Source organism: Falco cherrug, chromosome 4, assembly GCF_023634085.1.
Source record: "Falco cherrug isolate bFalChe1 chromosome 4, bFalChe1.pri, whole genome shotgun sequence".
Lineage (NCBI taxonomy): Eukaryota > Metazoa > Chordata > Aves > Falconiformes > Falconidae > Falco > Falco cherrug.
Window position 1 is genome coordinate 68,611,533 of NC_073700.1, and position 26,137 is coordinate 68,637,669.

At 39.5% G+C, this 26,137-nt stretch overlaps 2 protein-coding genes across 4 annotated transcripts in view; one reads left to right on the forward strand and one right to left on the reverse strand.

Annotated features, from left to right (window-relative positions):
* Positions 1-38: 38 nt before the first annotated feature.
* On the forward strand, positions 39-19,886 carry MASTL (microtubule associated serine/threonine kinase like). The gene is made up of 12 exons (XM_027809949.2): positions 39-384; positions 2,395-2,532; positions 3,975-4,114; positions 4,907-4,995; positions 6,333-6,439; positions 6,736-6,868; positions 7,461-7,633; positions 8,798-10,045; positions 11,875-12,013; positions 15,521-15,634; positions 15,719-15,820; positions 18,227-19,886. Exons 1-12 carry the CDS (start codon positions 199-201, stop codon positions 18,382-18,384), a joined length of 2,727 nt encoding a protein of 908 aa, XP_027665750.2. The 5' UTR covers positions 39-198; the 3' UTR covers positions 18,385-19,886.
* An 886-nt stretch (positions 19,887-20,772) lies between these two features.
* ACBD5 (acyl-CoA binding domain containing 5) overlaps positions 20,773-26,137 on the reverse strand; it is a 32,088-nt gene continuing 26,723 nt past the window's right edge. For 2 of the 3 annotated variants that reach the window (XM_055707186.1, XM_055707187.1), the window contains one exon: positions 20,773-22,800. In XM_055707186.1, the coding sequence (XP_055563161.1) occupies positions 22,788-22,800 (13 nt within the window). In that variant the 3' untranslated portion in view covers positions 20,773-22,787. The remainder of the gene's footprint in view (positions 22,801-26,137) is intronic. The other variant, XM_055707188.1, reaches the window with a different exon arrangement.

Here is a 26,137-nt window from a genome sequence, read left to right on the forward strand (position 1 = left end):
TACCGGAGGGCGGGGCTGTGCACCGCTCGCCGCCTCCCCGCTCTAGCCGCCATTGCCGCCTCCTCCCGGCGGGCGCCGCGCCGCGGGTCTTGCGAGAATACCGCCCGCCTGCCGCGCGCCCGCCCGTTGGCCGGTAACGGCGCGGGGCGGGGCGGGCGCCGCTTTGAATCGGCGCGGGAGCCGGGGCTGCGGCGCGACATGGGGCCGCTGGAGCTGGTTGCCGGGGCGCAGCCGGAGGAGGCTGCTGCTGCTGTCGGCCCGAGGCGCATCGAGGTCCCCCGGCCCCCCTCCATCGAGGAGTTCACCATCGTGAAGCCCATCAGCCGCGGCGCCTTCGGGAAGGTGTACCTGGGCCGCAAGGCGGGGAGGCTCTACGCTGTCAAGGTGAGGGGCCTGCAGGCCTCGGCGCCTCTCGCTGCCCGCGGCCGCGCCGCTGCCGGCCTCCGCCTTCCCGTACCCCCGTGTGGGAGAGCCACGTCCCGCGGGGAGAGAGGCTCCCACCCGGAGGGCCCCGGCCCTGCCCGCCGGCCTGCGGGACGCTTGTCCTTACGGCTGTGTTAGCTCTCGCTTCACGCTCCTGCTCGCCTGGAGCCTTTGGTTAGCAGGCATCTGGCAACAGCAAATGCTTTTAGGAGTACATTAAGTGTACTGCCCAAAGCCCTCCAAGGCGCCACGGTGCTCTTTGTTTCGTGCTTGTAAACACTTGTTATAATTGAATGCTATATAAATGAGTAAGAACTTGTTATAATTGACACATTCAGTTGTCGTGCCACTGGGAGGGCATTCCCACGTTCATGAGTGAAAAGTCTGCCTCTGAATGGGTAAAGAAAGCAAATTTTAAAAAGGATTTTGGCTGAGTAAGCACTTAAAAACTTGCATTTTTTTATGTTGATGCATAAAAAGCTAAAAGCTAGGCTTGTCAGTAAAAACTTTACAGGTGGCTTATGCGAGCTTGGCTTTACACTAAAGGAATTACAGCTGCGTAGTACACAAAAGGAAATGTAAGAAGTCATGCAAAAGAGATGTCACTGAAGTATATATGTCTACATGATTTTATTATAAGCATTTTGAGGTGAAAGCTTTTGTGTAAATCCTTTTGTGTAAATCCCTATTGCAGTGAAGTTTAGGGATTATTATTACCTGCAACATTTCACATGCTAAATATTTGTACAGTTAAGGACACCACTTATTGAAAGTGCAGTTTTATGCATTCTGTGTATGTCTTGGAATTTTTTTGGTATCAACGCTGATAATAGTGATGGTAGGTGTGGAAACTAATCCTACAGTTTAGGTGCTGCATATAGAGTGCTTCAGTTGTGTTGCTTTAGTATGTTGTACAAGTTTACTGAAAGTATTGCGACCTAAATTTTTTTGTGTGAATCCTTTATGTTGATTGGAGCGAGAATTATGGATTATTCCAGCTACTGAATTTAAGATATGCTAAACATTTTTACGGTTAAGGTCATCACTTACATAAACAGTATCAAATTACACTTCTTATGTCTTGCTATTCTTATGTTATCCAGTTCTGTCACTGAATGATGGTGGCAGCTGTGGACTCGATTTTTTACAGTTGTGTTGCACAGAGAATGGGTAAATTAAACTTGCTTTAATATCACCATGCATATATGGACCAAAGGTGTTGAAGGTGAGCAAACTTCCAATGCTTGCCGAAATACCAATGAGCTGTGGTATTTTGCATCATCTATTCAAAATTAGTAGAGTGGGCATCAGCATATAGTAGAGTAATTCAGTACAGTAATGAGAGCCTCAGTCACAGTTAAGCTTATTATTTCTTCTCTGTGAGTGGCATATCTTTGAGGCTTCTTCACAAGGAAGCAAATATTTGTTGGGTGCTTGATTACAGATCATAAATTTAAAATTAAGCAAAAACTCACTTGCTTTCTCTGCAAAGTTAAGAATTAGAGGCTGCAGTAGTTGCAGCCTTGTACTTGAGGATACCAAGATGGGATGGCTTACTGTTGCATTCTGTTTTCAGTCCTCAGGCCGTAATAGCTCAGTGTCTGAAGAGATGAAAACACTTGGTCAGCAAGCGTGTATCTAAGTGTTGAACACTCTCTCCTGGTTCAGAGTTTTGTACTATGGATAAGAGAATCAATCAGGGCAGCTTAATTTTATGTACAGCTTAAACATTCATTTTCCAGTGTGTACAATTGCACTAAAAATTGGTAGTGTAATTTCCATGCAGAACAACTAAAAGAAGAGCAACAAGAAAAGGTTCCCTTAACCTGTGGTTTGAAATTCTGTATATGAATTTATAGCTTTGTTGTATATGTATATGTGTATGCAAGTTTGAAGTAAAGAATTACCAGAGAACTGTGGGTTGAACAAAGAAAAGAGTGTTTATCTACTTGATTTTGTTTTGTTTTTCAGGTGATGAAAAAAGCAGACATGATCAACAAAAACATGGTTCATCAGGTCCAGGCAGAGAGAGATGCGTTGGCCCTCAGTAAAAGCCCTTTCATTGTGCACTTATACTACTCGCTTCAGTCAGCTAATAACATCTATTTAGTGAGTAAATAAATGGCTGTGCTGTTTTATGATAGCATTGAAAATAGAGTGCAGAACTGTATTCTGAAAACATATTTTTATGGTAGTGAGTGGTATTCCTTAGCCACTTACTTTCTTGTTTCTCAGAATGGTTGAACAAGTGGAATTTCTCTTCCCCTTGTACCTTTGAGATCTTTGCGCCCGTGTTCCCTTTTACTACAGAAGAGTTTTTTCTAATAGCTAATCTGTTTGAGGCATATGTAGAAATCTTGGGGGAAACAAAATAAACTATTCTGTTTAAGCAGAATAGAAGTGACTGAAAGATATCCCGTGGCTCACTTAGAGACAATCTTTTTTACTTGTTGCCTGTGCTCAAGATTCGTTATGGTAGTTGGTCTAGAAAATTCATTATGGTGGTTGGCCTAGATGACAAGAAGATAACTGAGTGGCAAAACTAAGTGCTAGTCTACGTGGAGCACTATGGAAAACAGTAGGACTGGAATATAGTTTTATATACTACCTCCACACATAGGTGGTATGAATTAAGACTGTATACAAAGGGTCTAGCTTAACTTGTTTGCTTTGCTGTATGCACACTCAGTGTACAGCTCGATTAAATTCTGAGGTGAGGTTGCTATGCACTCCTACAATGCATTTTTAGTGTAAAGGAAGGCTTATTTTCCTGGAATCTCTGACTGCTGTGTGGAGTAGAGGAGTTCAGGGTGAAGGATTTGTAAAGGAGATGCTAGAGTCAGTATGAGGAATAGTGTTGTACGTTGGAATCTAAGTACTGGTGAGATTTATTGACCAAAACCCCATAAACTTATTCTTGGAATTGAGGAAGGAGCATCTGAAACCCTGATGACTCTTATCTTGAATGTGTCATGCACCATAAGAACATGAGGATTGTTTTCGGATGTATGTATTTTTTTTAAACATTCTTTTTCGTGTCTTAAATGCACAGTAGCTCTCTGTATAAATTTCTGGAAATTTGCACTTAATTCACAAGACCCAGGTCTGAATTTAATATTGTGTATAAATACTTGCAAAAAAAAGTCATTGAGATACCTGTTCTGTACATATCAAAATACCAGTGGTTATTGGCTTCAGGTCGTGAGTTTCACAGAAGTGCTTTGTAGTATTTTTTCTGTAATATAGAAATCTATCAGAAGGTAATTAGAAAGCTGGCTACAGTAGTTATTAGAGAGCTGACTACAGAAAGCAGACTAGGCCAATAATATAAGTAGGTGGTCTATGAAAAGAAAATGTTTCATGTCCTCTGTCATCTGAAGCTTTAATTATTTTACTCAAGTGAAAAGTATTGCGTGGGAAATGAAGTTCACACAAGGAAGCTTCTGTCAGCTTCTGCTCTTTGAAATTGTGTTTTCCTAGGGGTGAAAGGTATTTTATATTTTCACATTGAAACATGTTAAAATGTTAAATATCAAACTCTTCATTGGCAGGTGATGGAATACCTTATTGGTGGAGATGTCAAATCTCTTCTCCATATTTATGGATATTTTGATGAAGAAATGGCTGTTAAGTATATTTCTGAAGCAGCATTGGCTCTTGACTATCTTCACAGGCATGGGATAATCCACAGGTAAAACCTACCTTTTTTTTTTTTTTTTTTTTTTCTCCTTACAGGTAACTGTTTGGTAGTTTGGGTTTTTAATTTTTTCACTCATACATAGCTGTTACTATGAAATGCTGATTGGCTACCTCACTTGCTAGAGCTTCTGGAAGGTGTTTTTGCACATGTACATTGCAGCAATGTCAAAAACCAAGACCTAAAATCAAATCTGTCCATATATGTTAGGCAGACAAGTATAGACTTTTACCCTGCTTGCATGCTCTTCCCCCAGTACAGTGGTGTATTAGCAGCTATGCTGCCTTCTAGGTCTCCTTCCTGTGGCTTTTATATCAGTTAGTTCAGGAACCCTCTGGATACTACAAGCATGCAGCTGTAGGACAAAGGGATATTGGCTACTCTAATGCTCCCCCTGTAGTGAGAGTTCTTTGCTGTATTCAGTAGTGCTACAGAGAACACAGGAAAACTTAGTAGAGGTTTGCTTGTCATGTGTAGGAGCTACACATTAGGTAAATGTGATGCTAGTAATCGTGAAGAACACTCGTTAAACCTGCTGAAACACGAAATATGCAGCTCTTGTGACATACTGAGTGGTTTTACAAGACATGAGATGTTTGTACAATATCTAGTGCTAGATATGTTTAATTGGTTTGGTGTATTCCTGTAATTGGTATCTTCTACTGGCCAAGAGATGTTACTGAGAAACAGCTATAATCAATGTTTTGTTTTGTTTCTGGTCAGTTAACTTTTTTTAGTACTGCTCAGTTGTCTTTTTGCTGACTGCACCTATATTCATGTCTTCAGGGACCTGAAGCCAGACAATATGCTCATTTCGAATCAGGGCCATATAAAGTTGACAGACTTTGGGCTTTCCAGAGTTACCCTGAACAGAGGTAAGAGTTGTCTGTATGCTTTTGGTTGTATTAAAATCTGTTTCTGTGTCAGTCCCATATTCTTGAATGCTTTACATCCCTGTAGAGGGCAGCTTCCAATTAAATAAGTCAAAATGTTGCACTAATATCTGATTTCTAGTAGGTAAGTACTGAATAAGGTACATGCTAGTAAAGGGTCTGCTGTATGCATTGCACTTGAGAAGCCAAAATGTTTGGGACAAGGGTGTATTAAATACAATTTTCTAGCCACTTCTCTTGAGGGGTATGGATTTAATTTTTTTCTATGAAATCCACTAAGAGAATTCAAAGGGTGAATGAATAATTCTGGCTTTTTTCGGTGTTTCTCTGGCTATTTCTGTCCTTCAGTTCATGTTTCTCTGTTCTTGTATATATTAATTTCCAATTAGAACTGGTACCTTACAGTCATTAATGTGAGGGAGAGGGAGGAGGTGGTGAATCCCCAACGGAAGATTATAAATCAGTGCTTTCAGCATATCCACATACCATTTTCAAGTAGCAGGAAATATAGCTGAATAGTCAAATGACTGTGTGGCACATGTAATAGGCTGCAGGTCTTAAGGTGAATAGGCAGTTCCTGAACTAGTTTGTACCTCCAACCCCTTAGCAGTATCGGCCAAACGAATGCTGCACTGCATCAGACAGCTGCTGGTAGGTACATCCTTTTTAGATAGTTAAAAAAATGTAGAAATTCAGAGTTGTCTCTGGAGTTTCTGATTCATGATTTTAAGAGTATAGAGGAAAATCCGAAGTATACTGTATTTTCTATAATGTACTACTTTAATTGGTAAGTTCTAATGAGACTGATTATTGTGTCTAGTTGAACACAATATGTAACCAATAAGCCTACTTACCTCTAGTGAGCAAAAAATGGCATCTAAGGTTAAATTTTCACCTATGAAAAATTGGTCTGTAGCTTTTTTGAGATGTCGCTGGGAGAGAAGCCAGGCTTTGAATCAAATTTACCACCTTAGCCCCCAGGCCGTAGGCTGGAATCGCTACCTGAAAACCAAAGCTGGTATTAAGTTAGAAAATGTAACACTTCCAACATGCTATGCTGGAAAGAAACTGGACTTCTACAGTTTCTGTATTTATAAGCTGTAACTCTATGATGGATGTACAGGAAGAAATAGCTTGTGTTTTAATAAGAATGTATGGATGTATCTTCACTTGGGCTTGGTGACTTCTTTTGTGTATTTGTTCAGTATGTGACTAAATTTTCCCCTTCTTGATAAGACTTAAGTAAATACCCGTAATTTTGCTTATTTAATAGCAGAAGGAAAACCTGACCTGATTAATATTTCTTTGTCTGTTCATAGAGATAAATATGATGGATATCCTTACCACACCATCAATGGCAAAGCCAAAACAAGACTACTCACGTACTCCAGGACAATTGTTGTCTCTCATCAGTTCTCTGGGTTTTGTAAGTAACCTTCACTGTCTTTGAAGTACTTAGTTCTTTGTTTACTTACTATCATAAATGTAATAATAGGAGTTATAAGGCTATTCTTGCACTCTTCTGCCAGCCTGTAGAATGATGATTTATATTTTTCCAGTACCTTGAAGTTCTGAAGTGATTACCTTGGACTGTATTTCAAACTGCTGAGTGTCAGTTGTGTTTCAGAAAATTTAGTAAATGGACATGGCTAAGCTCCAATGCAAAAGTAATAAAGAATCTCAATCCTGGATGTTTTAACTATGCTTCCTCCTGCTTGATAGTATACTCCTGTTGGAATGAAAATGCCAGGGCCTGATTCGAGTCAATCATCTGACAGTCAGTACGGAGTGGTTTCTCCCTTGCCTGTGGTCCAAAAGGAAAATACCCCTCTTTCAACTAAATTATTCAAAACATGTGAGTACACCAAGCCTTGCACTGCATAGTACTATGACTGTAAGGTTGTGGTCTTTTAATTTTATGTGAGTAGCTTGGACTCCCTTGATAAAAGGTGAGCTTCTGTCAGTGTCTTGTTGTCTACCATTTCTTCAGTAGTTAAGGTCTGACATGTCTTCACTTACACAACATATGTCATATTTTGATTTAATTTTTTTTTAATGCACAACCACTGATTTCAAAATGACCCTTTAAGATTTTATGGAATCAGTTCTTGGCATACTTTAATTGAAAATTATTTAATATAGCAATATGTGCCTTCATTTACATTGATTTATCTTGCTGTTTTCTCATTTCTAACCTGAAGTGAGAAAGAAGGCTACTATGGTGCCTTTCTTTTCACATTGCTTTTAAATGCTTGGCAGAATTTTTAAATTCTACTCCAAAAAATGAGTGAATTGACTATGCAGGAAAGATGATGAGAGATTATGATGTCATGTATAGGTTTCCATAACTTCCTTTGATGTGAAAGCTTGCTGTAGTGTGAAGCTGGTTAACGTATGTTGCCTATTTGTATCAACATTTGAATTATTTATTTCTTTTTCCTCTCAAGATCTTGATACTTCTCAATTAACTCCTGTGATGCCAATGAGAAGCTTAACTCCTACTCTGCTTCAGTCAAGAAGAAGGTTTGGTACCTCCAGTGCCAGTAGTCAGTCACACCCATACCTGTCCAGTATAGACTCAGAATACTGCAGCAGCCCAAAGTGGGAGAAAGATGTAGAGGTCAGGACTGTTTCATCTTCCCACTATAAATTAAAATTAGCTTGTACTTGTATATGCACTGTTGCAGATCTCTTCTACTTCCCCCAGTTATTTCAAGTGTAGAGAAGCCCTTCCTACAGGAGAAGGAGCAGGGGTTGTAATCCTTTCTGAGTAAGAGTTTTAGGTAAAACTATTATTTTTTTTTTTCTTCAAACAAATAGTAGTTCTGTGCAACGTAACAGGTAAAGCAAATGTCATTTAGCCTGCAGCAAAGGAGTGAAAGAGAAGGCTTCTACTGGTTGGCACTGGTTAGCCCCGTTCACAAGGTGGGCAATGCTGAGAGCACTGGCTCTTTGGAAGCTGGCCTTATCACCATAGTATTACTAGCTCAGCATGCAGGCAAAATAATTTATTTTAAAGACTGAGCTTGGGGAAAAAATAATAAATAAAATACATTTCAAACTTCTACTAGCTGTTAAAACCTAAAAAAGTTTAAGGTTTATATTACTGAAGGGTTTTGTATCAACTAACCTAAAATCAGTAATCATATCTGATACAAAATACTTTCTCCTATTTTAAACTGTTAATGAAATTCTGTACAAATACAGACCTAAAAGAAAATGCTGCTGTGCTATTTAGTCCCTTGCTAAGATTCCTATATAGATCACATACAAAAACAAATGTTTAAAGCAATTTATAGTTCTTCATTTTATCTGTCCATTTCCCAAGGCCTTGTTTTTAATATTGTGTTACCAAGGTAGTAGTAGTAGTGTCAGATTTTCCTTTTGTCATCTCTGAAGTATAATATGCCACAGGGTAGTATGATGGGATTCTTTGGTTTGGGTTTCTTGGAAAGCGAGAACTTCTGTAGCTTAAATTCTTAACATAAGATCACAAATACAACTTTAATTGCTATATTTCTTTATCCTTAGGCATTTAAAAATACCACATTTTCTATTGTATTCTAGCAACCTTATTTTATGTTATTGAAGTCAAATTAACCCAACTTAGTTTTGAATTTTGATTGTATTGTGTCACACAAACTACTAGTGGTTATAAAGAATACGTAACACTTGCCCATTTACAGTTCTTCATGGAAGTGGTAATAAGGTATTTTAAAGGACACGTTTTATAATACTGTAATCCTATTTTCTTGATACTCAAATTTAATCTGTCCATTTACAGCAAAGCGAAGGTGAACCATGTTCTACAACAAGCAAAACAAGTAACAGTGGATCAGCTTTCCTTTCTAATGTAGAATTACCAAATAGCAAAGGTATTAAAGTTTCAAAGAAGAAAGAGCTGGAGCCTGCCGTTTCTCCCATCAGCAGCAATGATTCTGGCAGTAGGCAGAAGCTGGGAAGTGAATGTTCTGATATAACGGATACTCCTGTGACCACACTGGATGTGAAAGGCATAGTCAGAAAATGTCTTTCTGAAAATAAGATTTGGGAAGAAAAAGCCTTCGTAAGTAAAAGAGAGCTGACTAATGAAACAGCGGAAATTTCTAATCGACAGCAGTCACTTTCAAGGCAGAATGAGCCTGTCAAGCTTATCAAAGAGGAAGAAATTTTTGAAAAGCCAGGTATAAAAAGAAGCTTTGAATTAGTTGACACTAGTCCTTGTCAGGAGCTTAACTATGTTAAAAAAAGCAATGCAGAGTACAAACGTGGCTGTCGGATCTCAGAATTTCCAGCAAACAGAAGGACAGGTTTGACAACAGAAATTCAATCCTTAATGCTTTGTGATGATGGATGCCTACGTGACACCTGCAAAAGCAATGAAAAAGTTAAGAGTTTTATTGGTAACCAGCAAGCAGTAGAAAGATCACTTACTCCAGTTATAGCCAAAAATCTTATGTGTGATCTGGATGCAGACTGTTATGAAAAGGGTGATAAAGAGGAGTATATGAACTCAAGTTCTATAGGCACTGATAATGAAAATCCTTTAGGAATCCTCCGTGCAGACTTGGACTCATCATTTCCCGAAACTGCTGTTACAGAACGCCATTTAGAAAAGCAGCTTTTGGATTTGGACAAAAGTGTTAAAGACCTCTCCTTTGAGGAACCAAAACCAGAAGGCATGGCAATAACATCACCGGAGCCCCGAGATGCCTCACAAAATGAAAAGGAAGCACACACTGTCCAGGACTGCAAGCTGTTACATCATGGAACAGATAATGACCAAAAGCACATGAAAGAAACTTCCTTCGACATGGTGTCTTCTTCAGAAAAGATGATAGAAGCACTGAATCTCTTAAAAAAAAATGCTGTTGTTTTTCGAAGTTATAATAGTCCAATTAATACATCCAATGTATCTGAGCCATGTAGCATGGCTTCCTTGGATATAATGGATCTTTCACCCGCTTGTAGCGGCTCTTACCCAACAGCTATTACTCCATTACAAAGAGGAAGACTGTATAGGGCCTATCAGGTATGTGAAGAGACATTGTGGAAAGTTTGTGCATGCATTAGACATTAGTGATCTGAAATTTTCAGTTGTAATTTAGGGAAAATTGAAGTAATTTTAGGTAGTCAGTCAAAGTGACCTTTGCTGGCAGGCTTTCACTTACAGCATGTGTGTGGCCAAAATTATAATTTCTGTAAGAGCTTAGAAATAACTGTTTGTCCACTGTGCTGCCTCTGGCTCAACATGCATTGTCTGTCCACACCTCTGACAAATCCTTTGCTATTACAATGAACTGGCAAAGAAAGCCTGTGCTATTTTGTCTCATCCTACTTTTAGTGTGATGTCGTATTTCCTCTAAGTAACTGCAGGTTTCCTGATGTAATGTGAAGTCTTCAGTTGTTTTTTCTTATCCTGCATCCTTCCCAAGACAGTCTGCAAATGCTGTTCAGCTGCTAGTAACTGCTTTTGTGCCTGCTATTTTCTTTTTTATCCTGGTAAAGGTGATGGTGTAGTGTGTACTGTCAAGTACCATTTACAAGCATGTTACCGTGATTGATGTAAAGAGTAATAATAGCTGCTTGCAAGTTAAGAAGTTTTTGCTTTGACCTTTTTAATCCCTCTAATAGTAACTAAAAATCTCACTGTTCCAAAATAGTCCCAATGTAAGAAAAGTGAAAGTATACGTTTCAATCAGTGTTTCATGTTTTGTTTTGGCATAGCTTTTCTAAGTCCTTCATCCAGTTGCTTAGGTACCAGTTGCAGGACTTAAAGCTTTCTGACAACTGGCAGTGTGTTGAATGATTTCGTGTACCAAAAGGGGACATTGAAAATGTTGTTTTGGGGAAAGCCTTTTTTCCTGATGTCTCTGTCAGAATTGCTAGGTTTTTTTCATCTAAGTTTAATTGCTGATGAAACTTAGCTTGTATTCAGCTGAAATGGAGTCAGAGTAGCATGCACCTCATCTCATGAGAAATAAATGACGGATCGCATTATATGTTTTTATAACTTAGATTTGAACAGGAGGATACATTTTTTATATACTGTTGCGATTCTTTTTAAAATCACATCACTGCGACCTCACTACCTGTTTTCTATTTTAATAGTGGGTTCTGTGGCCTTTATGGCATAATCATCATGAATTGACCTCTGCTCTACTGCAGATGAAGTTGGAAACAAAATTATATCAGATATATGAGAATTAAGGGTATATTGAAAAATAAAGAATGAGAGTCCCTGCAAGGTAATTTAGTAGTATCTCTAGGTCACAACAGGAAATCTTTCATTGCAGTCAGCCTGTTAGCTACGAGAATTTATTGATCTCTTTGCAAGCCTGCATATTTATCTTCAAATAATGCCCCAAATTACTTTCAGATTTGTGTAGCTGTAACAGTCACTAAGTCTAACCTGAGCAGAACTTCATCTGCAGGCATTATGTAATCCATAGGATACAGGTTAAACAATAAAGGGCTCATTTAAAATATTTTGAGTACATCTGGTATGCAATATGTGAGAAAATCCAGGATTCTCCTTTTTCTTTTACAGATATTTGACATATGCTTGCTTTTCATTGTCTAATATTAAGAATTTGGTGCTAAAATTGAAGGCTATTTTGACATTGTATTTAGTAGGCTATCTTTTTCAGATTTGAATGTGAAAGAGGAGTTTAAGATTGGCTGGATTTGGGCTTGGTTTGGATTTGGTTTTGTTTTTTGTGGGTTTAATACTGGAGGAAGAACTTGGGGAAAAGTTTCATGAGAGTATGTATCAACTTTTAATGCTTCAGGATGGTTGAGATAAAGAAATGGAAGTGCTGGTTTTGTTTGACACCCAAAATCTTTGCTGCTTCTTTTGAGACTCCTCGTCAGGGAGATGCTGACACACCATACAGGACTCCAAAGAGTGTCAGAAGAGGAGCTGCCCCAGTGGAAGGTGAACGCATCCTAGGGACCCCAGACTACTTGGCACCTGAGCTGCTTTTGACAAAGCCTCATGGTAAGACAGGCAAACCTTGAAGACTGTAAATACTTGAAAGGTGACATATTTACATTCCTGAAGGGTTTTGAGCTCTACAGACATTTAAGTAAAATGAAAATGAATTATTTAAAAACACTTAGCACTTAGCTTTTGCCAACACGGATGGCTGTGTTTGCTTCAGCTGCTCTTTCCATTTACTTTTTTCATATGACTGAAGGTTTTGACTGTCTAGCATAGTCTTGCCTGCTGCTAATCTAATGCATTGGAAGCTGTGCTTAGGTAGCCTGATACTTGTATGTGGGTTAGGAATCGCAACTCTGTCATCCTGAGTGTCCTTAAAGATTCTTTAGGGTCAGGGGAACTTAGTGATGTTTAGTACCAAAGGATTAAGCCTCCAATTACTCTTAGAATGCATTCCATGTTTATTGATATCAGTGTTATGTGCATCCAGGTAAGTTTATAAAGCTGCATTAAAATCAGTTACTGAGTTGTGACCTCATGAAACACTTAACATTTCTGGCAGGATCTTCCATATAAGTGGACAGTAGTAGCAATCAAGTACACTCTTTTTCTTCAAAGTAATATAATAAAATGGCACAACTTTGAAGTGCATGAATTTCTTGGGCTCAAAACTTGAGCACTGAGATAACATAAAGTCTGAAATTTTCCTGCTGACTTTAAGAACCATTAACAAAAAATAAATGCAGTGTATCCCTGATACCTTTGTTGTATTTATAATTATCTTGTATTTCCATCTTAAAAGTATACTTCTATTTTCTAGAGCTAATAGTCTTGGGAAAACTGAGATATGAGAGCTTCATTGAGAAACGGTGATTGCTTATCTGTGGAACAGTAACATGCTACTGTACGCAGCCAATATTCATTAACTAAAACTGCATGAAGGAGATTTCACCATTTGTCCTGGTTTCAGCTGGGATGGACTAAATTTTCTTCTTAGGAGCTAGTGCAGTGCTGTGTTTTGGCTTTGATGTGAGACTTCTCAGTTCCTCAGGCCTTGCCAGCAAAAAGGCCGGGGGGGGTGTGGGTACAAGGAATGGGGAGGGGTGACAGCCAGGTCTGCTGACCAGAGCTAGCTGAAGAGGTGTTCCGTACCATGGGATGCTGTGCCTGGTGTATACACCTGGGGGTTGGTTGGGGCGGGCAGGTCATTGGTTGGGGACTGGCTGGGCATCAGGTCAGCAGGTCGTGAGTAGTTGTGCACCACATGTTTTTTTTCCTTTCCCTCTGGATTTTAATTTTTCCCTTCCCCTTTTCATTATAACTGTTACTGCCATCGTTGTTGTTCTTTCATTTTTATTCTGTTTCAACTATTAAATTGTTCTTATCTCAACCCTTGAGTTTTACATTCTTTTCCAACTCTCTTCCCTGTCCCTTGGGGTGAGTGGGGAGTAAGCAAGCACTGCATGGTAATTAATTACCAGCTAGGGTTAAACCACAACGCTATTTCACTGTAATGACTAAACGTATGTAGGTTTGCGCTTCTATTTAGGAATCCCGTTTTTTTTGGGGAGGCATTAGAACTGGTTAATAGTTTGGAGACGTCAGCAATGCTATTTAAACGACGTGAAACTTGGTTGCAAGGTGGCTTCTGTGCAATTGAGTGTTTTCAGGACTCCATTGATAACTTGCAAAGAGTCTGGGTTTTACATCAATAAATTACAAATTTCCCATTACCTTCAGTGAAGCCAGGGTTTTCTGGCTTTGGAACTCAAAACTTTCCCTTGTTAAATATTTCTGAATTGCTTATAAATGTAGTTGTAATCCTAAACTATACTCACGTTACAGAAATATTTTATTTCTATTTCTATCTTAGATTTAACATTGTCATCTTTCTTTATTGTTAACTACCTTAAGAAAAAAAAATAGGCATTCCTGTGCCTCAGGGAATCATAGTTGGTATTTGATGTTTGTATTTGTTAGGGGGTTTTGCTGTAATTGTAATGTTCTTGCTTCGTTGCTTTTTTTAGATGCAGGGACTGTGATCTCAGAGTTTGCTATATACTATGTAGAAATTGAATATTCAGCATAACTGTGAACAATCCAAGTATAACTAGATCACAATTTCCAAGAAAACTCTGGATGAACAACGTTTCTATATGTAAAGATATGTCCCATATGCACTCTGTATAAGAATGTGTGATGCTTCCGCGAAAGATTCAGGATAAATAAGTATCACTATGAGTAGGCTGTCAGAAATCACACGTGTAAGCCTACTTCAGGAGTGAAGTCAGATTCTTAAAGACGTTGTGTAACAGGAAACAAACCAGGGAGACTTTTTCTCATTGCTTCCTTTTACTTTATGCAGCCAGTTTGATTTACTTTGTGTATGGGTGAAAAAGGCTCGGATGCTCAAGACCTGATACTTCTGTTTCTTGCTTCATATATTGATAGACATGATCTAGCAGGTGTATAGTAGGAGTTAATCTATAGTTAAATGAGATGGGGAAAAAATGCTGCTGAAACCTGTGTGTCTACATTGTTCAGAGCTGTGATCTTATTAGACTTTGACTGAAGCTGGGAATATTTTATCTGAATGTCCAAGTACCTTTAACAACTTTGATATGCTTAGCTTGGAGGGGTGCTCATGTTAAAAGCTGCTAGAAGTGCATTACATTACTAGTTATGCATTTCAGTTTTCAGCATCTCTAAACTAAGTCAATAGTCCTTTGGAAATGACTCACAACACTAGTTTTCTGACCTTGGCGGTGTCTTTTTTTTTTTTTTTTAATGCCAAAAAAGCCAAGGAAAATGACACAGTCTTCTGAAGATTTTTTTTCCCATCATGTGGCATCTATTCTTTATATAGTGGAGTAGGCATGGCCTGAAGATGCAGAAAGCTTAGAATGCATGCAGTGGTGTCTGCTTACTTGTTTTTTAGTGGGTGAATGAGATGGGTTTGGTGAAAAAAAACTTCTGGAATGTGGAAAACCAAAATTATTTAATAACAAAGGAGAGATAGGTAGTAACTACATGTTACCCTAATCAACTTTAGCATAAAGAAAAGTAACTCCAGCTTCTTGTGTGCTGGCTCATCTCTGCAAGCTGTTACCAGTATTTTGACATAAATTTAGACAAATGAAGTTCAATAGTTTAATTCCTAGAGTCTTCTCAAGGAACCAAGACAAGGATGCAGGTTACAACATGGAGCACTCATCAAGGCTCTAGAGCAGTTGCTTAACAACTGTTTCTTACCATAAAACAACCTCTTGGAGAAGTTAGCTCCTGGATTCTCTGTGATGGGAGTTGATAATTAAATTGTTCTTAAGGGACCTCTTGGTTTTATTAGTAAACCCTAGTATTACCTGTAATAAATTAAGGAGCAGACTGGCTTTTAAAAGCTCTTTAATATAGTTTTAATCCTCTGCATGATTATTAAGTACAACTTACTTTGTCTCTTCCTTCACTACCAAGAAATTTTGCAGGATTTAAACACTCTTCAGTTTCTGCCGTGGCTTATCTTCAACTGTTTGCAAATAACAGTGATGGCTGGATTTCTCTTAACAGGTTCTGCTGTAGACTGGTGGGCCCTTGGAGTTTGCCTGTTTGAGTTTCTAACTGGAATTCCACCTTTTAACGATGAAACACCAGCACAAGTCTTCCAAAATATTTTGAAAAGAGGTAATCTGTTTCAGTAATTGGGGAAACTGTATTTCCAACATTTGTTTTATGGTCTGAGTTACCAACTCATCTGCATCTTTGTAGATATTCCCTGGCCTGAGGGTGAAGAGAAGCTGTCTGATAATGCCCAAAATGCGATAGATATCCTTCTAACAATTGACAGTACTAAGAGAGCTGGACTGAAGGGTTAGTATTAAAATTGTGTTCTTTGCAGCTAATTAAAAATTTTGAAGTGGTGATGTCCTTCTCTGGAAACTTAGACTAATAAACTTTAATGCCTATTTAGGTTTCCATGTATAGTGCCAGAATGCTTCAGAAGTTGTAGTATTTTCTGTATTTCTTGTGGGGTTTTGCCTTCTTGAATGAGGAAACTTTGGGGTTTTCTGAATTGAACTAGCTGTTTTGCTTTAATGTTGTTTTGCTATGGATGTTTAGTGTTTGACATCTGACATACCAAAGTTTAGTCTTATTTAACTTAGTAACAGGTGTTTGGGGTTTTTCACCTAGCTGATCTCAGGAACCTTGATTAAAAGTCTATAGTTTGGGAGAGAAGCCTCCAAAAGTTAATGCAAAGGAGCTTTTTTTTTTTTTTAGGAATCAGCTTGTCTTTACTGAATATATAGGGGAACACATGTTGGACAATATATACTATACAAAGTCTGTTTCCTTGTAGAAGGACTTAAAACATCTGCTGCTGTAACAGTGACTATATTTTTATTTAAAAAAATGATAATATGTAGGAAGCTTAGAGTAAGCTGTTCTGGAAAAAGGAAGAAATCTTATGAGAACTACCCAAGAAATCACTAAAGAGGGAAGTTGTAATGGAAATACTTACTCATAAAGAGACTAAAGTCTAGAAGCTGAAACCAGGCCAAGTCAAATTAGAGAAGACACATAGTTAGAAATGAAAATCCTGATGTCAACAGCGAATTTTGTAGCTCTTTAACTAAAATACCTTTGAATTAAGACATTAGATGTTTTTTGGGAGACATTAAACACGTTATTTTCTTTATTTCTGGATATTAGGGTGAAATCTAATTGCCTGTCATGCACAGAATTTTAAACTAGATGATGTGATATAGATTCTTCCAATCTGAAGTTCTTGGAAATTCATTCTTTGTCAGGACCTTTAACCATATCTGCTATCTTTACCCAACTGGAGTTTGGACGAGTAGGTTTCAGGACAGCCATTAAGTTTTCCTCATTGTAATTGAGTATCCATCACTGTTTATCATCATCTCCCCACCCCCCACCCCCACCCCCCCCGCCCAAAACACACGCTCTACTCTTTCTCCAGCATGAAGCCTAACTTACTGAGAAATCCCAGTTATGTCGTGTCCTAGTACTGCACTTCTGAGTTCAGGCCTTCCAGATAAGAGCAGCATGTGGCAGAGAACACTGGTAGCCAGTACTTGGGTTTGGTTTTTATCCCCCTCTTCAGCGATGCGGGCATGAGCTGACTGCCAGCTACAGCACATGTTAATACTTATTGGGAAAGGACAATGAAGTCTGCTAACCTGTTCAGCTGAACGCACCTTTCCCTACATGAGAACTTCTAAGAGCAGAACTACATAACAGTGGATCTGTGTGGTGTCCTGCTGAAGCTGCTAGGAGTTAGGCTCTCTGATTTGTTTATTGCCTTTCGTCTAAAATAAAACACCACCGAACTGAAGTTTATTTGATCAGGAAATGTAGAAATAATAAATGTTACTATCTTACCGTGCACCAGTTAAAAGCCTGTGGTATGTGCTTAGAATTAAAATTTGTAGTGCATGTTTGGCTTGGTCAGACTCCTACCTCCTAAATGTGATTTTTGTTTTGTTTGTTTACCTGTCCTATTTTTGCTACTTGCTTTTGATTTTCTGTGTGTGTGGTGCAGCTGATAAACACATGAGTTTGTATCCCACTCAGCTGAAAAGGTGCTCTCTTGGAATGACTCCACTTTGATCAGGGCGTGGTGTTTCCATGTTATACAGAAGTGTCAGATCCTGTGCGCCAGAAAGATGCCTTCTGGTCAGAGTGGACAGGGCAGGGGATCTCTCCTTGAGTCAGGAAGTCTTGCAGCCTGGTTACTTACCCCACCTTCAGGCTGGGAAAGAAGAATCTGGTGGTCTGTGGTAACTACATCATAAGGGTGTTTAGACTTCCATCTCTGGTGGTAGGCCAAAGGGGACTGTGCAAAGCAGAGGGCAACTGCTCCATGAGCTAGTAAAAGGCAGGTGGCCTGGAGCGGAGAAGGGTGGGAGTGACTCTGATGTCTCTTCAGCACAGAACTTTGGCAAAATTAGAAGTGGACTGTGAAGTGATGCTTAAAATTCCTCTGGCGCTCTATCATGAGAAATGCCCCTAGGGGACCTGTGATCCAGTACGTGTGCTGTGTGGAATAGGTTCTCCAGCTAGGGGAGGACTGTTGGTGTGACAACAGTTTGATCCCCCTGAGGCTGGTGGTAATCAAAACCCAGCTGCAGTTTGCACTCTTGTGAATTTCCAGAAGAGCAACACCGAGCCAATCTACAGACAGTTATGTATCAAGGGAACTATAGGGCTTGGATGAGAGAAAGCTTGTAATGTTTATATGAACTTCTGTTTCAGAACTGAAACATCATCCCCTCTTTCATGGTGTGGACTGGGACAATCTACAGAATCAAACTATGCCATTCATACCTCAGCCAGATGATGAAACCGATACCTCTTACTTTGAAGCTAGGAATAATGCTCAGCACCTGACTGTGTCTGCATTTAGCTTATAGCATCAAGATGTCAACTTTCTTCATGTTTTTGCACACTTACAGCTTCTCCTGTAACACTTCCTTGGTAAATTTAGAGTGTGTTTTAAGCTATCAGTTTTTATTATTGTATCCTTTTATTCTGAAGTGAAACTACTGTATGAAACTTGGCTGGTATCAAGTGCTTTCATGTTACTTTTTACCTTATTGCACCTTACTAAGAGGCCAGAGCGTTGTATTTCTTAGAGCTAGTAACGCTTGGCAATGATGGGGGTTTTTTTTAATAGCAATGAGTAACTCCAGTTAGGTGGCATGAAGTAGTTTCCCGGTTAAACGTAACAGGGAAAGGACATAAATGCATGCTAATTGTATCTAATTATCAACTTACCTGTTGGTGGTTCAGTGTGATGGCAGTCTTGTTTGGGAGTAGTCCTTTCTGACCAGTTTGAATATGTATCTACTGTGCAAAACTGACATTTCTATTAGAGGTGGAAAACTGAAAATTTAATGCAGCATTGAAATGCCTTACTTCTCTTACTGTTTTTTTTCTTAGAGAAATGTCAAACCTTCTCTTAAAAACATTATTCTAAAAGAAAACTGTGGTGGTTCTACCATAGTTTTGTAATGCAATACAACATCATAAATTCTGTAGAATAAATAGGCCAACTGACAAAGCAGAATGTTTAATGTAAACACAGCAGTATAGTGATAAATTCTGCACAGTTAGCACTGAAGACTTGCAATACCCCATACTCTTGAATGTACTTGCATTTATCCTGCTCATATCAAATATGGAGTTAAATTTCACATGCATGTTGTTGGGGTCTGTGGTGTGGTTTTGTTTGTTGTGGGGTTTGGGGTTTTTTGTGTGTTTTGTGAATAAATCTAAGATTCACCTTTTTCAATGCGGAATTCCTTGTCAACTCTTAATCCCATTGGCTTTGCCCCACTTACTGCTTGACTTCAAATACAACAGGCAAAAGCACAAAAAGCTACAATGTAGTAGCTGAAAGATTTAAAGTTTCTTCTCATTACTGATCAACTACAAGTATCTGTGTAAGTTGGCAAAAGTTTCTGACCCTTAGAAGCTTTGGAATACCACTTGGCAAGTCCTTTCGCTGTTACGTGGTGTTTCTTGAAGGCCTAACCTTGCTTTGCTGTGCGTAACCTACGTATAAACCCTGTAGCTTCCAGGTTATCTTGGGAGACAGCTCATCTGCTGTTAGCTGGACAGGAGTGTGCTAAAAACTATAGAAGCGAGTAACTACCCACTTACACAGAAACAGCAGTCTTGGACAGTTACCGCTAACTTGCTGTTAGGTGCACCTACACGCTGTGCAATGTTTGGAGGCTGAAACTTTGAAATGCTGCTGTGTGTTCTTGAGCTTGTAGGTTCCAGTTTCAGCATGACCAGGTTTACTAATGGTTACTCTTATGGCAAAATGTATTCTTTTCCTCTCTACTACACTCTCAAAAAATTTACTTTGCACACTTTTGGGTAAATACATAAAATACTGTGGTCTTGCTGTTGCTTGCTTCTTTATTTTTGTCTGATACTTTTTGACCCTGCTGGGGGCAGGAGGTGGTTTTTTTACACAAAGAAACTGACTGTTTCCCCCTACCCCAGCAAAGGCAGTGATCAGAAATAGGGGAATGCCTCATCTAATACAGGTGTGTCTGCCCTTCAGTTAATAACTTGCCACCTGAAATCCCTCCTGAAATCTTTATTACAAGCTATGTTTCTGTACCTAATTGCAGCAGAGCAAAGAGTCCTTCGATGGTCTGTAACTCCCGCTGGGAGTCTGCTCTGCTGTGGTAACTAGAACAAGGCAAGTGGCTCCACCTCCGTCAGCACATACTGTGTTGCTACAGTGTGCAGAGCAGGAGAGAAACAGGACCCTGAGCACGTGGAAATCTTCCCTATGCCTTCATCCGGAGCAACCCTAAGCTTTTCAGCTGGAGCTGGATTCACAGCAGGAAACGAGCCAGATATTTGCTACACAAGTGAAATTCTGAGCTGGGTTTACATCTCCCCAGTGTTAGGCAACACAGGTTTGAGTGCCAGCTGGAACACCCCACCCCACGTCTAAGCTCCAGTGAGCTGCTTCGGCCACTTTCTCCAAGTTAAAACTGTCTCTCTGTACCTGGGCAAATCATAAAGAAAATCTTTTTCCTTAACTTAAGATGAAACACCAGCTACCTGGAAATCTGTTCAGGTTACAGGGAGTTTGAGATACTCCTAGTAGCTGAGGCCCAGTTGTGAGGTACAAGTAAATGGTTATAAAAGTGACTTGTATTACAATTTCTGAGACTGCTGCTTCACCATGTAACCAGCAGCCTCTTCTGTACAGCCAAAGCATCCAATGTACAGCATTTATTACACATTAAGAAAGTCCAAGATAAAATATGAAATAGTAAGGGACTGATTTATTGAAACATGAATAAATAACAAGGATAGCACGTGCCTACAGTTATTTCAGTAGGAAGTTAACAGGTAAGTACCTTGGAGAATGTCCATACCATCTCTAAAAGCTAGACACCTGCGTGTAACATGGCTATGGCCCGGGGCAGGAGGCACTCCAGGGTGCTTCATCCGATCGGAAGACATGCTGCTGCAGGAGCTTGCTTTTTTTTTTTTTTTTAGTGACCTTCAAGCTAGAGTATCCTTCCTGTATAATCATTTTTATCATTTTATGAGAAGTCGTCACTCACTCTAGAACTTCAAGCTACAGGTACCATGGCTTCAGGTCACAGTGCAACTTCCCTTCCAGCATAAACTTTGTTCAAACCTGAGTTGTCAGTACATCTCATGCCCAAACTGATCTCTGGCACATGAAACCATCTGACTGTTACAGCAGTCTTCAAAGAGGTTCTGACCATTTTAATTTTTAATTCAGCCTTACAACAAGAAAATCAGGAGTAGGAAAAGTAACTCTTAAAAAAACCCACACTTGACTAAAAACAAGATTAAAATTGCTCTGGCAAAACAAACATTAAATTCTGTGATTACGTACTGTGATACAGTATAGCTTGTATGAAAAATCTTTTCCAAACTGGAGAAGATTTTTTTAGGAAGGATGAAAAATAACTTTCCTGAAAAATTTGTAATATGTAGTCCAGCTGGAGGATGAAAGCACATCAGTAATATGGTGAAATTTCTGAAGATTCAGATCTTAAACACAGGGTTTTGTTATGATACAGTTCTTCATAGCAAATGCATGTCTTAGTGTTTTGTCAAATCGAATTTTAGTACATTCCCAGAGATTTAGACAATATATTGAATTTTTTAAAATAAAGCATAAAGCATGCTTTAATCAAGCAAACTTCACAAGGTTGTAATTCTGTTTGCATACTGGTTAATAAATAGTTCATGAAAAGGGGGGTGGGGGTGTGTGAAATCAGCACCAAAATTAGCTGAAAAGTTTTGTTTTGAAAGGAAGTAGAAGGGTAAGAGAAAGCAATACCAGAACTGGTATTTTCTGTGATATGACTTGGGAAAAGTCCACAACGGATTAGGGCTAGATTAAATCTGATTTTAATTTGACATAAACTGACAACAGAAAACTTACAGTGCACTAAGCTTTTTCAGCTCTTAAGAAATATAATTACAGAGATAGCTTTCATCTCATTTTCCAGCACCTTGTGCCTAAACTACATATTTCAGTTAAAAAAAGTTGTTGTCAACAAGTACACAGTTACCAAAGTTAAAAATATAAGGTGCAGCCTCTTTAGATGGATCCCTTGTACCACACAGTTTCCAAACTTGTATTTGAACAGTCCCTGTTATTAATGGCTCTAACTTTCAAGACACATAAATTCCCAAATCTCCTTTACAATCTGAAAAGGATAAGTGATGGATTCAATTTCATTTCTGACCAGTTCACGTGGAAATTTGCCTCACACTGGTTTAGCAGCAAAGGTAACTAGTTGAATTCCTCAGAGCTGTATCATATTTTCCCAACAGCTTACAATGTATTTGATTCATACTTTACTAGTGCTTTCATTTGATAATATGTAAACCTGTGGAAAAACAGGCAGGGATGCTGTGATTATAAAATTATTTCTACATTAAAGTGACAGTTTTACATCTTTCTCACTTATTCTTTTACAAAGATTTTACTTTCTTCATCATCTAACATCAGCAAGACCAGTAATTACTGAAGGCCCATCTGCAAGCATGTTCCAAAATAATTAATGTTCATATGGTTTTGAGGATGGAATTGTTGGATTTATTTGTAACCTAGGAGCCGTGAATCATTCAAGTTTCAATAATGTTAATCCTTAAATGTTTAGCTCAAAGGTAGTACAAAATGTTACTATAACAGAAAGAACATCATCCCAGATTCTGAGATTCTATAAGAATTCAGAATTCCTTCGCTTTCCAGTGCTATCTTCTGCTAGAAGTCTTCAAGCAAAGTCATGAATTCTCAGTTCAGTTTTCTAGAAAAAGAACCAAATAAATAAATGTACCTTCACATATGAGTTTTTTGTCTAAATAAAAAAAAAAATCAATTAAGGTTACATGTAAATGATTTCCAATCAATGAAAATACAACACTGCTTCAAGATACCTGACATTTGCCCTCAAGTTATAAAACAATCTGCAAGTTTACAAAACTGGCACAATTTACAATGAGAAGTACAGAGCATCACTAAGAGTTCTGAGCTGCAGATTAAATTCCTCAGAACAGTCCCCGACCACATCAGTCAGTGGTTTGCTAGCCTACAGCACAGCAATGCTTAGGAGCCGATTTTCCAGTGACTCCAGAAAACACGCAGTCGGAATGTTCTAAAAGTGTCAGCTGAATCTGAAGAACTCTCAATTATTACTAAAAATATATTTCTATCTGTGATCTGGTTTTAGAGCCCCTGGGATTCGGGTTTTCAAGCTTTCTGCAGTAAAGGCTCCAATATAAGTACCCAGATGTTCACCATTAAGTTCCCCATAAATGAGTGACAGGTTAAGAGGCTCAGAAGGCTTAAACCAGGCAGAAGGCCGTGCAGCAGGGTGCTAAGGTGAGCTGAGCTATCCCTTCCCAGGGACACGAGCTAAACAAAGCTGTTGGCTACAGGCGGCCTGCCTTCCTTCCACCAGTTCCGTGGAATTTGCTCCACTGCACAAGAGTGGAGGAGTCGTGGCTCCACAGCCTCACCATGAGAAAACCTCACTCACGCGGTAGCACAGACTCCTGGTTTCTGCCCCAGTTTATGTACTTTAAAATTAAAAGTACACACATGCGGTCAATATGTGTACTGTGTACAGCTGTTGCCTAAAAGCTTACACACCTTAACAGAGTACAAGCTGAAACTGGCAACAGCACAACAGAGAAAGGCTCTTGTTTTGCAATTCTGTTTTCTCTCTGAGTATACCTGATCAGCTTCCTACCCGTTGCTAAAGGAGATGGAACTCCAGGTGGAAAGGTGATGCAGAAGCATAATCCTTAAATTCTGGCTATGGGTAGATTTCTTCAGAAACAAAGAACAAAGCTGAAGAACACAGAAATTTCTTTAGTTGTTTCCGTTCTTGAAGTTCTTCTCATTTTAAGACAATCCATGAATGAGTAAACAAACCAAGGACTATCTAGGGCTGCACTGTCTGTATTTCAGAGACTGATATTACCGTTAGCAGATGGTGGCACAAACCCTGGTGTCCAGAACTCAAAAAGAGTATTGACAAACTGTGAAGCCACCAGCACCATCCCAAGGCTGGAAAAAACAACCCTAAAATAAGACTCCAATTGCTCCAGCTGTTTTGTTTAAGCAACAGATTAAGAGATGACCTGATGATAGTAATAAAGCACCCACCATGGAACACACATTACAGACTCTGTTGATTAGATAAAGATCTAGGAAAATCCAATGGATGAGAGCTGCAAGACGACAAATCCAAACTAAAAATAATTTACCATTTGTTTATTCATTTAAGCTCTGAATCGTTAGAACAATATATTACAAAAATTGCTAGAAAGGGTGCTTTTCTAAAAACTGATTTCTGACTGAACCTGTGAATTGATTGAGGGTGCCAGAGGTCAGAACAGATGCTCAAAAAAGGTTTACAAGAACAGCATACTGTTCAGAGAGAGAACACGGCCATTCAAGAGCTATTAGCTAAATAACACAAAAGTTCATGGGAGCCTCACGTAAGACACTAAAAAAATTGTACTGATCTTAAAAAACTTTGTCCTTGCTGATGAAATGGCAATCTCTGTTTACCAGTGCAGGAAATAAGGAAAACGTGTAACTGCCTAAAAACCTTAGTAGCACAATCTCTAGTTGCATTAGGCAGTGCAATTAACACCAATGCTGCTAATGACAGCTCTGAGGCAGGGTAACTCCCTGGCAGAGCTGTAGCCTTTGTGGGCATTGTATCGTTTACAACACCATGGGCTGGGCCCAGGGGGTGGTGATCAGTGACAGAAGTCTAGTTGGAGGCCAGTAATTAGCAGTGCATGCGTTCAACATCTTTATTAATCACCTGGATGATGGGGCAGAGTGCACCCTCAGCAAATTTGCAGATGACATAGAACTGGGAGGAGTGGCTGATATGCCAGAGGGTGGTGCTGCCATTCAGATGGACCTCAACAGGATGGAAAAACACATTGTCAGGAACCTCAGGAAGAACAAGGGGAAGTCCAGCACCTGGGGAGGAACAAGGCCACCAGTACATACGGGGGCCTGCCCAGCTGGGAAGCAGCTTGGCAGAGAAGGACATGTGGGTCCTGGTGGACACCAAGTGGAACATGAGCCAGCAACGTGCCCTTGAAGCAAAGAAGGCCAACGGCACTGGCGAGCTGTATTATCCCTCTCAGAAGGTCGAGGGGGGTGATCCTTCCCCTCTACTCAGCCCTGGTGAGGCCACACCTGGCTGTGTCCAGTTCTGGCTATGAGAGACATGGACATACTGGAGAGAGTCCAGTGAAGGGCCATGAAGATGATAAAGGGACTGGAGCATTTCTCCTATAAGGAGAGATGAACACTGGCACAGGCTGCCCAGAGAGGTTGTGCGAGTCTCCCTCCTCAGAGCTACTTGGAAGCCATCTGGACACGGTCCTGGACAAATGGCTCTAGGTGTCCCTGCTTGAGCAGGGGGTTTGGACCAGATGACCACCAGAAGTGCCTCCCAACCTCAACCATTCTGTGTTTCTGTGATTTACCAGGTGAGAGAAAACTATACCATAAAACTGTCAAATATCAGAAAAGCCAGAACAACTTAAGCTAATTGTAGTAAGATCCACACATATGCAGACTCTGCATACTGACAGAGAGGAAAAAACGGTATGCTAAGGTAACAAAGTCAGGTGTGAGGTTGAAGTACATGGCAACTAGAGAACACTCACTTGAGAGTTAAAAAAGGTAAGATGAGAGTACAACTGTCCTTCAGTTGAAGGAAGTCAAAGTAGAGGTTACAAAAATATCGTAGTAAGGTGCTAGCAAATGTTGAATGAGAAACAGCTGACAGATGGGACTTTGCAAAGGATTTGATAGGAAAAATTTTTCTCGTGGCATGAGGGGACTAGAGTCTAGAAGCAGTGAAAATGGCTCAAGACGATATTGGGAGTGAGAGTATCAGACAGTGTCATGAAGACACTTCCAAGCTATCCAGCCTCACCCACTTGTGTATGCTCACTGAAATTATTTATCCTGCATCACATTTCGTGGACTTAACCTAAACTGCCACATATAAAGCATACCACTTATAAAGTAAAATTAACCAATACATTCTTACGCTGAGAAACCCTTCAAAGCAAACACAACTATACAAGTCTCTTCCTAGAATT

Excerpts from the sequence above, each read along its gene's own strand:
- MASTL (XM_027809949.2), top strand. The coding sequence starts at position 199 with ATGGGGCCGCTGGAGCTGGTTGCCGGGGCGCAGCCGGAGGAGGCTGCT. Across the intron at positions 4,115-4,906 it reads AGGCATGGGATAATCCACAG|GGACCTGAAGCCAGACAATA; the intron begins GTAAAACCTACC and ends TCATGTCTTCAG. Across the intron at positions 4,996-6,332 it reads CAGAGTTACCCTGAACAGAG|AGATAAATATGATGGATATC; the intron begins GTAAGAGTTGTC and ends GTCTGTTCATAG.